The sequence below is a fragment of the Schistocerca serialis genome, chromosome 6 (assembly GCF_023864345.2).
Source record: "Schistocerca serialis cubense isolate TAMUIC-IGC-003099 chromosome 6, iqSchSeri2.2, whole genome shotgun sequence".
NCBI lineage: Eukaryota > Metazoa > Arthropoda > Insecta > Orthoptera > Acrididae > Schistocerca > Schistocerca serialis.
In genome coordinates, this window is record NC_064643.1 from 84,842,661 (window position 1) to 84,857,704 (window position 15,044).

Sequence of the window (15,044 nt, forward strand, 5' to 3'; positions counted from 1 at the left end):
TGGAAGTTCACTAAGGCTTTTTGCAGATGATGCTATAGTATATTGTGAGGTTGTAACAATGGAAAATTGTACTGGAATGCAGAAGGATCTGTAACGAATTGACGCATGGTGCAGGGAATGGCAATTGAATCTCAATGTAGACAAGTGTAATGTGCTGCGAATACATAGAAAGAAAGATCCTTTATCATTTAGCTACAATGTAGCTGGTCAGCTACTTGAAGCAGTTAATTCCATAAATTATCTGGGAGCAGCAATTAGGAGTGATTTAAAATGGAATGACCATTTAAAATTAATCGTCGGTAAAGAAGGTGCCAGACTGAGATTCATTGGAAGAATCCTAAGGAAATGCAATCCGAAAACAAAGGAAGTAGGTTACAGTGCGCTTGTTCGCCCACTGCGTGAATACTGCTCAGCAGTGTGGGATCTGTACCAGATAGGGTTGATAGAAGAGACAGAGAAGATCCAACGGAGAGCAGAGCGCTTCGTTACAGGATCATTTGGTAATCGCGAAAGCGTTACGGAGATGATAGATAAATTCCAGTGGAAGACTCTGTAGGAAAGACGCTCAGCAGCTCGGTTCGGGCTTTTGTTGAAGTTTCGAGAACATACCTTCACCAAGATGTCAAGCAGTATATTGCTCTCTCCTACGTATATCTCGCGAAGAGACCATGAGGATAAAATCAGAGAGATTAGAGCCCGCACAGAGACATACCGACCATCTTTCTTTCCACGACCAATACGAAACTGGAATAGAAGGGAGAACAGATAGATACTCATGGTACCCTCTGCCATACACCATCAGGTGGCTTGCGGAGTATGGATGTAGATGTAGATGTAGATGTGTGATTATAAACCACTGATCGAATAACTGGCCGGAAAGAGACGTGATTACTACAATAAACAAATTCTCTTTCCAAAAAAATGGTTCAAATGGCTGTGAGCACTATGCGACTTAACTTCTGAGGTCATCAGCCGCCTAGAACTTAGAACTAATTAAACCTAACTAACCTAAGGACATCACACACATCCATGCCCGAGGCAGGATTCGAACCTGCGACCGTAGCGGTCACGCGGTTCCAGACTGAAGCGCCTAGAACCGCACGGCCACACCGGCCGGCTTCTCTTTTCAAATGAGGACGATTGGTGCATGTGCTGATTACCATTTCATTTAGTGGAAAAATCCTCAAGTAATAGGGGCTTTTTGTAATGAAGTATTAGCAGTGATTGGCCCAAGTGATTTTGGTTGCTTGTTTTCGCCGCCTGCCTGCTTATTTCTACCCTGCCAGGGTGCAGAGAAGGTGGAACCAAGGCCACAGGTAGGGTCTGTTGTCGTGCCACCCTTTGTCCAGCCAGCTTGCCGACCGGTTTCACGTGGGCGCCGGGGACTGTGATACATGCATTTTTTAAAATATAAGTAAGGTTCATTTCCTACCCTGTACTACGGCAGGGATAGGCAGTGGTGCGCCGGGGAATATAGAGGGCACGACGTGGCACTGGGCAGAGGCGAGGTGGTCTTGGATGTTTCTGTGACTCGCTACTACCATGATGTTACCACATTAGTAATCCATGGAGATCACAGTGAGCGCACATTTTGTGTATTGCTTGTACTGTTTAGTGACTTTGTGCTTCTTATTTATTGGTGTATATTTTTTTAACATAATGCTCTTTTGTACTGGTTAGGTGTTTTTCTCAGAAGAGAGGAGGAGGTATTTGGGGATCTTACGGCAATCCCCGTATCTCTCCAGATGACAACACGCGTTAATTCTTGCCTGTTGTCGCAATATTGTCATATGGGAGTGCCGTACAGACGGTCTGCAACCTCACACAACTGCAGTGGAGAATATTAATGCTGCTTCTGCTCTAGCATTGTGTTGTTAATCCTTTACCTCAGCACACATTTATAATTATTTTTGCATCTACCTATCCTACACATCACTGTGTAATGACGCTGTGGCTATTGATATAAACACATCACGTTAATTGGATCACGACACATAGGCCTACATACGAAAGTATTAATTAAGATTTACAACTACCTACTAAAAACGTCATTACATTGCCACTCAAGTCGTGCTAATTGGGTCAGAGCAGCTAGACTCACATACAGAAGTATTAATTAATTTCTTCAACTACCTGCCCACATCACTGCATGCTGGCGTGAAAGTTGACTTGTTGGCAGAGCCTCTAGTCTTCTCTGCAGCCGATGCAACTCGCTGTAACATTGTGCCGCTGGATGCAATACTGTGGCTGGGCACTGAAAAGTAGTTATAAACAATTACAATGGCGACAATATTCATGTTTGGTTGCCTACAAACAGTTATAAACAATTTTAATAGGAATAATATCACAAGTATGTTTGACAAATACGTACCGCCTGCTTATCAATACCAATATCTGACAAATACTAATATTTGCAAATAACCCGCCAGGGTAGCTGAGAGCGCTAACGCGCAGCTTCCTGGACTCGGGTAGGCGCGCCGGCCCTGGATCGAATCAGCCCGGCGGATTAACGACGACGGCCAGTGTGCCGGCAAGCCTGGGTGTGGTTTTTAGGCGGTTTTCCACATCCTACTAGGTAAATACCGGGCTGGTCCCCACGTCCCGCCTCAGTTACTCGACTAGCAGACATTTGACACAGATTCACACTATTTCACGATTTAGTCGGCTGGGGCACACTACTTCCGCCCAGGGGTGTATGGGGTGGCGGCAGGAAGGGCATCCGGACACCCCTTACAATTAACCATGCCAATTCCATACTTAACCCTGACGACCCTGCGCACAATGCGGGATAAAGGCAGCAGCAAAAGAAGAAGAAGAAGAAGACTAATATTTGCAAATGCTTACTGGCTGCCTCCTACTAGTCAAAACGTCTGTTTTGCGACACTGCGGACTAATACCGTTACTGCTCCTGCTGATGCTACTGGACAAGTGGCGGTGGCATTGCTCACCCAGCTAATAGTTGGATCTGGAACTCCACGCGGAGGACGCCACAGAGCACTCTGCCCATTGGCTGAAATGTCCACAATACCATGCGGAAAGAATTTAAAGATTTAGTTGGTGAGGAAAGAGCAAAAAATTACAACGATCCACAGATGGAATTTACTGTTTCAAACATCAAGATGTACTTTGTGCTAAATTTTCAGGCACAGAGCAAGTCATGAAGTTCGTGGCGAGTGGTGAAGTCGCTCGCATTATTCCACTGTTAGTTGCAACACTTTTCGATGAAACTGAACGAAGTGTATGAATACTTTGTACATTACTACACAGTACATTGGTAAAGCCAATGGCTTACCTCCAATGAATTTTCGATTTAAAACCCGCTGGTGTCGAAATTATGAACGAAAAAGGAGAGTAGGAACGAAGATCAGAACATCCGGAGACGTTTGCAAAAAAATGGTTCAAATGGCTCTGAGCACTATTGGACGTACCATCTGTGGTCATCAGTCCCCTAGAACTTAGAACTACTTAAACCTAACCAACCTAAGTACACACACATCCATACGGTAGGCAGGATTCGAACCTGCGACCGTAGCGGTCACGCGGTTCCAGACTGAAGCGCCTAGAGCCGCACGGCCACAACGGCCGGCAGTGGTTTGCAGACCTCGCATTTTCAGTGGCCTTAGCTGCACACTGTCCGCAGTAAGACACTGTAAAGTGAGAATCGATTTATTTCTGGTCTGATAGAGATGCATTTAAAAGAAGTCACATTCTGAAAGGGACAAATTTTGACAAAAAAAAACATCCATTTCCGTAAGCTAACCAGCATTAAAAAAATGCAAGGTTTGAGGAACTTATTGTGGGCTTGAAATGATTACAAAGATAGTTTTACAAATATTTTGTGAACATTGCGTATCTTACGCATGTGTGATGCACCTGTTTTCCAGACGTTAACAGTTACAGTTGAAAGTGCTTTCGTACCTGTGCAAATTGAAGTGACTGACCTGCATCGCAATTCCTGTTTAAAAGACAATTTCTTTAAAATCTCAAGAATTCTACATTGCTCCCCTTGGGAAGAATTTACACACCTCAATAATGACGTTGTAAATGTGATAAAATATGTGTGTTAATGACTTTTTTCGTTTATGAAACTGAATAAGTACGATTACTTGGCAACCGGAGTGCGAAAATGTGTGACATTGTCTCTGCCTGTCCAAATTCCGTCATTTTGTGCCAGGTAAAAATTATATCTTCAGTGGGCCAAAAATAGTTGAATGACACTGAAAATTTGTTTTGTTTATGGTCATTGTTGTTGAGGAATAGGTCATATGAAACTAAGTCGTAGGCAGTGCGAGTGCATTACCATTTAAATGTGGCACCTACGCAATTTTCCCTCATTCCCCTTGTCACCCTGTGCTGCGCTGTGCCGCGCGACCTAGAGACCTATCCGCACGCCGAATTCTTGGCCACCCCTGGTGCACAGCTACTCCGTTACAATACGCTTCCCACAGGGGAAAGAGCTGCAGCTAATACAAGTGGTTCAAAATGGTTCAAATGGCTCTGAGCACTATGGGACTTAACTTCTGAAGTCATCAGTCCCCTAGGACTTAGAACTACTTAAACCTAACTAACCTAAGGACATCACACACATCCATGCCAGAGGCAGGATTCGAACCTGCGACCGAAGCGGTCGCGCGGTTCCAGACTGTAGCGCCTAGAACCGCTCGGCCACCCCGGCCGGCAACACAAGTGGTGTCTTACATAAATGCATTGATGGAACCTCATGGTACAACTAACGTGCAACCAATTTCTCATCCAAGACAATCGCTCTGAGATATTTTGCATGCTGGTAATTTTCCTTGTTTAATAGAAAATACAAAGTAATAATAATTTTGTTATTTAGTTATTAGTTATTTCGTAGTTGACAAGAAGTGATGATAACCCAATAAATTTGATCGCTGATGGGTTTCCGCCATTGTTCTAGTTCCTAATGGTTCTGAGGCTAGATTGCAGCAATCAGCTACTACAGTAAACGAGTAGAGCGCTTCTGTTTCTCATTGCCCTAAAAAATCACAAAATAATCTCGTGCATAGTTGATTCTGTTAAGGCAGGTTGGACTGGAATACTCTTTTTGTGATTCTGAGGATAGCGGGGATAAAATAACGGTAGCGAAACAGAAAGCAGGCGCCCTTATACGAGAAGGGGGTGAGACAGTGTTGTAGTCTACCTCGATAGTATTCAATATGTACACTGAACAAGCAGTAGAGAAAACCAAAGAAAAATTTGGAATAGGAGAACTTCTCACTTGAACGTTTCCAAGTATGTACTGAAGGGTTTTGCAACATAGGGTCGACCATTGTCATGCTGCAGAACATCTTCATGTCTGCCACCGTATTGTGGCCTTTTGTCCTTCAGTGCTCGGCTCTTACTCATCAACCGCTTTCGATAACAATCTCCTGTGGTTGTTTTTCGTCGGTTTCAGTTTCTAAGGCCTTCCATCTTCCACCGCCGTACCGGTCTTCGACGTCGGAATTGCCGTTCTTGATGCACTGAAACCACTCTCTGCACGTTCTTTCACTAGTAGGTGCCTCACGCTAGGCCTTACCCAGCATTTTATGAACCTCAGACGCAGATTTCTTCATGTTAAACCAGAAGATTAAAACTTCCCGCAAATGACGAGAAATCGGTTCGTAAAGTGACATTTTCAATCGAGACCAGCTGTATGATGCAATCACAAATCGATTAATATTTTGATGACGTCATGTTTACACATGCCTAAGCTTATTGTAAGACACTTACGACCTACCACCTGCACACTTCTTGCGGCTATTGTAAAATAACGGAAGCAAAGTTGTAGACCTAATATATGACGAATTGCTCTAAATGTATTAAACGTACTTCTATTGTTTCTCCTTCCTTAGTATTTCTTGTAATTTGTGAAATATGTCCTGTTCCCATAATTTATCTTTACCTCTGCTTTGTAAGTAATTATGTGATAAATATTGTTATTATTGCTGACAGTTGTGGATGAGTGGCTAGTATTCAACACCCAGATTCATTTGCGTAGGTGTTTATTTTTCACTAGTCAAAAATCCTCAGCACACTGTGTGGTATAACAATTTTTTTTTGAGTGGTTTTGAGAGGTTTGACGCGGGCCGCCATGAGTTTCTCTCCTGTCCCAACCGCTTCATCTCAGAGTAGAACTTGCTACCTAATTCCTAAATTATTTGGTGGATATATTCCAACCTCTGTCTACAGTTTTTATCCTCCACAGCTCCCGCTAGTACCTGGTATCTTAACGGATATCCTATCACCCAGTCCCTCCTTCTTATCAGTGTTTTTCATATATTCCTTTCCACTCAGATTCTGCGTAGAACCTCCTCAATCCTTACCTTATCAGTCCACCTAATTTTCAACATTCGTCTGTAGCACCACATCGCAAATACTTCGATTCTCTTCTGTTCCGGTTTTGCCACAGACCATGTTTCAGTACCATCCAATGCTGTGCTCCAGATGTTTCTTCCTCACATCAAGGCCTGTGTTTGACACTGACAGACTTCTCTTGGCCAGGAATGCCCTTTTTGCTTGCTTTAATATTCTCCTTGCTCCGTCCGTCATGAGTTATTTTGCTGCATAGATAGTAGAACTCTTTAACTTCATCTACTTCGTGACCATCAATCCAGATGTTAAGTTTCACGCTGTTCTCATGTCTGCTACTTGTCATTAATTTTGTCTTTCTTCGGTTTACTCTCAGTCCATATTCTGCACTCATAACACTGTTCATTCAATGAGCAGATCCTGTAATTCTTCTTCATTTTGACTGAGGATAACAATCACATCAGCTAATCTTATCATTGATAGCCCTTCACCGTGAATTTCAATTCCTCTCATGAACCTTTCTCTTATTTCCATCGTTGCTTCTTCGACTTATAGATCGAACAGAAGGGGCGAAATGTTACATTCCTGTCTTACATCCTTTTTAAACCTCGCACTCACTTTTTAAACCGAGCACTTCGTTCTTGGTCTTCCACTCTTATTACTCCCTATTGTCTCTTGTACATGCTGTATATTACTCGTCTCTCCCTGTAGCTTACCCCTATTTTTCTCAGAAATTCGGACATCTTGCACCATTTGACGTTGTCTTATTGCAGGTTGAGAAATCCTATGAAGTTCCTACATTTTTCTTTAGTCTTGCTTCCATTATCAATCGCAACGTCAGAACTGCCCCTCTGGTAACCGCAACTTTCCTAAAGCCAAACTGATCGTCATGTAACACAGCCTCATTTTTCTTTTCCATTCTTCTGTATATTATTCTTTTCAGCAAGTTGGAAGCGTAGGCTGTTAAGCTGATTGTGCGATAATTCTTGCACTTGTCAGCTCCTGCAGTCTTCGGAAATGTGTGGATGACATTTTTCCGAAAGTCAGATAGTATATCACCAGAATCACATATTCTACATACCAACGTGAATAGTTATTTTGATGCAACTTCCTCCAATGATTTTAGAAATTCTGATGAAATGTTATCCATCCCTTCTCCCTTATTTGGTTTTAACTCTTACAAAGCGCTTTTTAATTCTACTACTGGATCTCTTCCATATCGACTCCTGTTTCTTCTTCTATCACGTCAGATAAGTGTTCCTCCTCATAGTGGCCTTCAGTGTACTCTTTCCATCTATCCGCTCTCTCCTCTGCATTTAACAGTGGAATTGCCCTTGCACTCTTAATTTTACGACCCTTGCTTTTAATTTCACCGAAGGTTGTTTTGACTTTTCTGTATGCTCAGTCAGCCCTTCAGACAATCATTTCTTTTTCATTTTCTTCACATTCTTCATGCAGTCATTTAGCCTTAACTTCCCTGCACTTCCTATTTACTTATTTTCTAAGCGACTTATATTACTGTATTCCTGAAATTCCATGAACATTTTTATATTTCCGTTTTTCATCGATCAACTGAAGTTTTTCTTCTGATACCTATGGTTTCCTCGCAGTTACTTTCCTTGTATCTATTTTTTTATTTCTGATTTCTGTGATTGTCCTTTTTGGAGATCTCCACTGCTCTTTACCTAAACAGCCTACTGAGCTGCTTCTCATAGTAGTATCTACAGCCTTAGAGAACTTCAAGCAGATCTCTTCATTCCTTAGTACTCCCATATCCTACTTCTTTGTTATTGATTTTTCCTGACTAGTCTCTTAAATTCCAGCCTACTCTTCATCACTTCTAAATTGTGATCTGAGTCTACCTTGCCGCAGTGGTAGCACTGGTTCCCGTCAGATCACCGAAGTTAAGCGCTGTCTGGCTGGGCTAGCATTTGGATGGGTGACCATCCAGTCTGCTAAGCGCTGTTGGCAAGCGGGGAGCCCTCAGCCCTTGTGAGGGAAACTGAGGAGCTACTTGATTGAGAAATAGCGCCTCCGGTCTCGTAAACTGACATACGGCCGGGAGAGCGGTGTGCTGACCACATGCCCCTCAGCCGGTGAGCTGAGGATGACACGGCGGCCGGTCGGTACCGTTGGGCTTTCATGGCCTGTTCAGGCAGAGGAGAGTGAGTCTATATCTTTTCCTGGATACGCCTTACAATCCAGTGCGTGATTTCGTAATCTCTGCCTGACCATCATGTAATTTAACTGAAATCAGCCATTATCTCCCGGTCTTTTCCAAATATACCTCTTTCTTTTGTAATTCTTGAACAGAATATTCGCCAATACTAGATTAAATTTATTGGAGAATTCGATTAGTCTTTCTCCCCTCTCAATCACAGTAAAACTACACTAAACTCCTACCGAACAGGCCTCGGAAGGTTCTACGGTGTCAACTGACTGCCGTGTCGTCCTCAGGCCATAGGCGTCTCTGGATGCGGACATGGAAGGGCACGTGGTTAGCATACCGCTCCCCCAGTCGTCAGCTTTCGTGACCGGAGCAGCTACTTCTCAGTCAAGTAGCTCCTCAAGCGGCGCCACAGGGGTTCTGTGCACCTCACTTGTCTACAGCGCTCGGCAGAGCTGGACGGTCACCTATTCAAGTGATAGCCAAGGCCAAGAACGTTTATCGTCGGTGCTCTGACGGGAACCGTTGTTACCACTGCCACAAGCCCGCTGACCTCTCGTTCCTGGTACCAAGCGCATATTCTCCCGCAACCCTTTCTGCTACTCCTTCCCCTACAACCACATTCCAGTCCCCCATGACTATTACATTTTCATCTCCCTCCACGTACTGAATTACCTGTTCAATATCCACATATTCTTTCTCTGTCTCTTCATCTTCAGCTTACGTGGACGGCATGTATACGTGACTATCGCTGCTGGTGTTGTTTTGCTGTTGATTCTGATAAGAACAACCCCATCAATGAGCTGTTCGCAATAACACACTTTTTGCCCTACCTTCCTATTTATAGCGAATCCGACTCCCGTTATACCATATTCTGCTGCTGCTCATAGTACGCCATACTCAGAAATCCTTGTCTTCCTTCCACTTCACTTCCCTGGCCCTCACTAGATCTAGACTGAGCCTCTGCATTCCCCTTTTCAGATTTTCTAGCTTTCCTAGCACGTCCAAACTTCTGACAGTCCACGCTCCGATTCTTTCGTTGGTTATTCAGTGTTTTTCTCGTGGTCACCTTCACCTTGGCAGTCCTCTCCCGGAGATCCGAACTGGGGACTATTCCGGAATCTTTTATCAGTTCAGAAATCATCGTGACACTTTTTCATTTACAGGCCACAAGTCCTGTGGATACACATTAAGTGCGTTGCCATTGCCTTCTTCATCCTTATGGCGTTGACCATTGCTGATTCTTCCGCCTTTAGAGGAACTTGACCACTCCAAGGAGAAGAGAGTGCCCTGAAACTCTGTACGCACCTCCACCCTCTTTGACAAAGTCGTTGGCAGAATGAGGGTGACCTCTTACGCCAAAGGTCTTCTCCCACCAACGGTGGTGATTTTTATTGAAAATTCAAACGGTGGTGGGGTTCGAACCTGGAACCGAGGAAGTTCTGATTACTAATCAAAGACGCAACCCCTAGCCTCTAAAAGAACATTCGAAAACTTTACTTCCTCTGGGCAGAAATCAAACCTGGGATTTTGCACTCAAATTCCTACTGATTGCACAATCCGGAATATAAAACTAAGTGGCAATCTGAATCCCGTTGTTATCACAGAAAGTGAACAGTTTTTAAGCTAAACACATATGACAAGTTATAGAGAAGGGAAATTAAAACAAAACGGAATTTTGTGTACAGCGAAAAACTTTATATACGTGCACAATTTCTATAGCTGAATAACTGCCTGGCTTCACAACAGGGTCGTTCCCCGAAAAGTGAACGTTTTGTTACGTCTGCACTACTTTGCACGACTTCCTGATCCTTCCTTCTTCTTCCTTCCAAACCACTGTGCATTCATCATATTCAGGTCTTGTATTTTCATGCTATGAGTTCAGTGTCAGTTGTACAAAATGTTACGTGTGTAATCACGGTATGACGCAACAACTGTCTCTACTCAAGAACAGGTGACACCCCTTATAGAATACGGTCAGCACGTAACTGTTCACCAACAGCAGTATAATTTCCACAGGCAGTCACTATCATTGATGTTGCCTGCCTACCCATAATTATCTTCAGGAATTACCGATTACTCTTTTGTTCTCTTCTTTTATAATTAAATCTCTCACATTTACACAGAAACAACTGAACCACAGGTCTGATATTGGCAATGGTGAGTATGTGAGATAGTCGGGTCGGGAAGAAATTCACCGGTATCCCGTGTAGGCAAGTCTGGATGAGAGTGCGCTACAAGCTGGAGCCTAGAGGCGGTTTATGTTATGTGACGTTACAAGTAATTTAGGTGACTGAGAGTAGGCAAATCTAATGCAACAGAAAAATTGTCCTGCTGATATCAGAATACGGATGAGGGAGTATTTTGAAAGTTTCCTACAGTAAAATGTGGACGTTGATGTGTGAGACAGCAGCAGGGATGAACTGATATAAGTGTGGTTTAGGTACGCATTAGGTAAGGATGTGGAGACAGCACGGAGTCGATGCACGAGTTCCAGAGTGGTCAGTGGGAGGAACGTCTTCTAGTGGAAAAGTACAATTCCAATGTTGCACACTACTCGTCATTAAAATTACTACACCACGAAGATGACATGCTACAGACGCGAAATTTAACCGACAGGAAGAAGATGCTGTGATATGCAAATGATTAGCTTTTCAGAGCATTCACACAAGGCTGGCGCCGGTGGTAACACCTACAATGTTCTGACATGAGGAAAGTTTCCAACCAATTTCTCATACACAAACAGCAGTTGACCGGCGTTCCTCGTGAAACGTTGTTGTGATGCCTCGTGTAAGGAGGAGGAATGCGTACCATCACATTTCCGACTTTGACAAATGTCGGATTGTAGCCTATCGCGATTGCGGTTTAGCTTATCGCCACATTGCTGCTCGCGTTGGTCGAGATCCAATGCCTGTTACCAGAATATGTAATCGGTGGGTTCAGGAGGGTAATACGGAACGCCGTGCAGGATCCCAACGGCCACGTATCACTAGCAGTCGAGGTGACAGGCATCTTACCCGCATGGCTGTAACGGATCGTGCAGCCACGTCTCGATCCCTGAGTCAACAGGTGGGGACGTTTGCAAGACAACAACCATCTGCACGAACAGTTCGACGACGTTTGCAGCAGCATGGACTATCAGCTCGGAGATCATGGCTACGGTTTCCCTCGACGCTGCATCACAGACAGGAGCGTCTGCGATGGTGTACTCAACGACGATCCTGGGTGCACGAATGGCAAAGCGTCATTTTTTTAGGATGAAGCCAGGTTCTGTTTACAGCATCATGATGGTCGCATCCGTGTTTGGCGACATCGCGGTGAACGCACATTGGAAGCGTGTATTCGTCATCGCCATACTGGCGTATCACCCGGCGTGATGGTATGGGGTGTCATTGGTTACACGTCCCGGTCACCTCTTGTTCGCATTCACGGCACTTTAACAGTCAATGTTACATTTGAGAAGTGTTACGACCCGCGACTCTACCCTTCATTCGATCCCTGCGAAACCCTACATTTCAGCTGGATAATGCACGACCGTGTGTTGCAGGTCCTGTACGGGCCTTTCTGGATACAGAAAATGTTCGACTGCTGCCCTGGCCAGCAGATTCTCCAGATCTCGCACCAATTGAAAACGTCTGGTCAATGGTGGCCCAGCAACTGGCTCGTCACAATACGCCAGTCACTACTCTTGATGAACTGTGGTATCGTGTTGAAGCTGCATGGGCAGATGTACCTGTACACGCCATCCAAGCTCTGTTTGACTCAATGCCCAGGCGTATCAAGGCCATTATTACGGCCAGAGGTGGTTGTTCTGGGTACTGATTTCTCAGGATCTATGCACCCAAATTGCGTGAAAATGTAATCACATGTCAGTTCTAGTATGTTATATTTGTCCAATGAATACCCGTTTATCATCTGCATTTCTTCTTGGTGTAGCAGTTTTAATGGCCAGTGGTGTATTAAGAGTAAGCAGAACAACTGAGTGCAGTAATTTCAATCATTTAACAAGTAAGCATGTGTACGTTCTTGCGTTGTTTTTTATTCTTTGAAGATACCGCGAGAGCGCCAAGCGGCAGTCCATCCTGTTCCGGGACCGCCCCCGGCCGCCGCTGGAGGAGGCGGTGTACTGGGTGGAGTACGTCATCAGGCACCAGGGGGCGCCGCACCTGAGGTCCGCCGCGCTGGACCTGGCCTGGTACCAGTACCTGCTGCTAGACGTCGCTGCCTTCGTGGTGGCCGTCGCTCTCTTGCTGATGTTGGCCATCTACTGGCTGCTGCGAAGAGTAAAATACTGCATTACGAGTGAAAGTGTGGACGGTCGGAAACTTAAAATGAACTGAGACTTGTAGCAAGCGACTACCAGCACAATCTACATAATCACTGCACCACTTCTCTTTGAAGAGTTTGCAGCCTAAGACTCTGGACCACTGATATGTGAAAACAAGCATCACCCTGACCTTATATCTCTCTCTCAATATCCTCTCCGAATGCGACTCTCACACCACAACACTGCTAATTTACTCCAGCGGTTACGCTTTATATAGAGATAGGGCCCCTCCACGCCCGCACCAACGTGGTGACCAGACCAAAAGTTCTACTGTCACCTCCGTCAACTTGTTAGTTATCTAGTACGTGCATCACAGGATGCTGGGCTGTGATTTTATCCGTGCGTCTGGGTAAGACTACGCATTAACACGGTCCATCAGGTGATAGATAGTGGACGAAACTCGAACGAGGGTAGCAATTTGAAGAGCAGAGGGAAAAAAGTGCCAAGGTTCGTGCCGTGGGAAAAAAAACCTCTGCGACAGTGGGATGGGTAGTAAGAGCAGTAGTGGCTTCCTTTCGACGTAACACACTCCTAACCCCCCCCCCCTCTCCGCCCCAGAGGCTTCCTCCTAACTTTATTAGCATTTCTGTTCCTTTTTTCCTTATTTTATTCTTCATAACCATGGCCAGGCTACATCTTAGTTGTACCTACCCTTTCATGGTACCGATCCTTCCGGTTGAAATTCTTTCCCTATATGATCTATCTTGCTAGATTCGTACCCCGTTCTTTACCCACAATGGAAATGATCATACATCCTTCTTCCAATTTATGATTTCCTACTGCTGATCCTATCTGTTCACTGTAATCAAGTGCTTCATCTTATTATCAGTAATTTAATCAGCATTTTGTAAAAATACTATAAGTTTTTTAATATGAATGGTATTAAACTTTTTAGTAACTTAAAAATGTGTAAATCTCTCTTAGAATTTAAAGTGACGTATGTTTACTCAAACTCTCTCAGCTGAAGAGCAGCAATTATGAGGAATAGTCCGGGGTGGCAGAGCGGTTCTAGGCGCTACAGTCTGGAACCGCGCAACCGCTACGGTCGCAGGTTCGAATCCTGCCTCGGGCATGGATGTGTGTGATGTCCTTTGGTTAGTTAGGTTTAAGTAGTTCTAATTTCTAGGGGACTGATGACCTCAGAAGTTAAGTCCCATAGTGCTCAGAGGCTTTTGAACCATTTATGAGGAACAGTCCAATCACCACGGAGCGGCTTCATTTCAAAGCAATCAGCACACGCGTTAAGGCGTTTACCCCACTGGCGGACGAGACGATCAGTTCCTGTTTCATAGAACGTCGTCGGGGCCGTAGTCGTGCCACAGAATGATTTCGTCCGACAGCATTTCTCGGCGTTTTGACTTTATGCTGCAAAGTGTATTGTAGCGCTCTACACTGATTGCGGTTCCACGCTCGAAGAACTCGGCGAGCACAGGGTCCCTACAACTGAAAAAGATCATCCTGACCATACCGGAACGCATCCGAACAGCTTTGGATTTGTTTGGCGGGAGGATCAGTGGGATGTTACCACTGTTGGCTTCGTCATTTGCCGTCCAGCTGCCGTAGTGCTGTCTGACAGAATCATCTTGTTGCAAGGCAACACCAGCCCACAGACCGCCAGTCGGAAAGGCTACGCTTCAGCGATTTGGTTGGGAAACACTGCAACATCCTCTGTACAGCCCGGATCTATTACCGTGTGGTTTTCACCTCTTTGGCGATGCGAAGAAAGACATGCAGTTGGGCGAGGAAATGTTAGGGTTGTGCATCAGTCATGATCGTCTCGTCTACCAGTGCGGTAAGTGTCTGAACAGGTGCGGTGATTACTTTTGAATGGAACCACTCCATGGTACTGTTGTGGCGGGTGTTCGCTTTTCTTTTCAATGCCCCGTATGTGTTGCGAGCATTGATGGAGAGTGGTTACAATAATATAACGAAAAACACTCCCATCGAGACTTACAATCACTAAATCTTGTATACTTGGGAAAAAAATGTATTTGTGAGTACAGCATTGATGTTGGAGACAAATCCAATCCTTTAGTGTCATTTTTATAAGGCAAATATGGATATATTTTAATGTTCTGTGACTAACATTTGATAGTTCTTTCAAGTAATTCAATGCATTTAATTTCATTAACGTCCACTGCTCTAACTTCTTCTTTCCTCAGTTAGGCTTGACATGTAGCAAATTGTGGGCATATGAGGTCCGTTTAGCCAAACAGTGTGTGGACTGTCCAGCCA

The 15,044-nt window shown here is 44.5% G+C and overlaps 1 protein-coding gene across 1 annotated transcript in view; it reads left to right on the plus strand.

The window, feature by feature from the left end:
- The window catches only part of LOC126484309 (UDP-glycosyltransferase UGT5-like), an 83,023-nt gene extending 69,420 nt beyond the window's left edge, over positions 1-13,603 (plus strand). The window contains exon 6 of the mRNA XM_050107743.1: positions 12,534-13,603. Coding sequence (XP_049963700.1) covers positions 12,534-12,822 — 289 coding nt within the window. The 3' untranslated portion in view covers positions 12,823-13,603. The remainder of the gene's footprint in view (positions 1-12,533) is intronic.
- Positions 13,604-15,044: the final 1,441 nt, after the last annotated feature.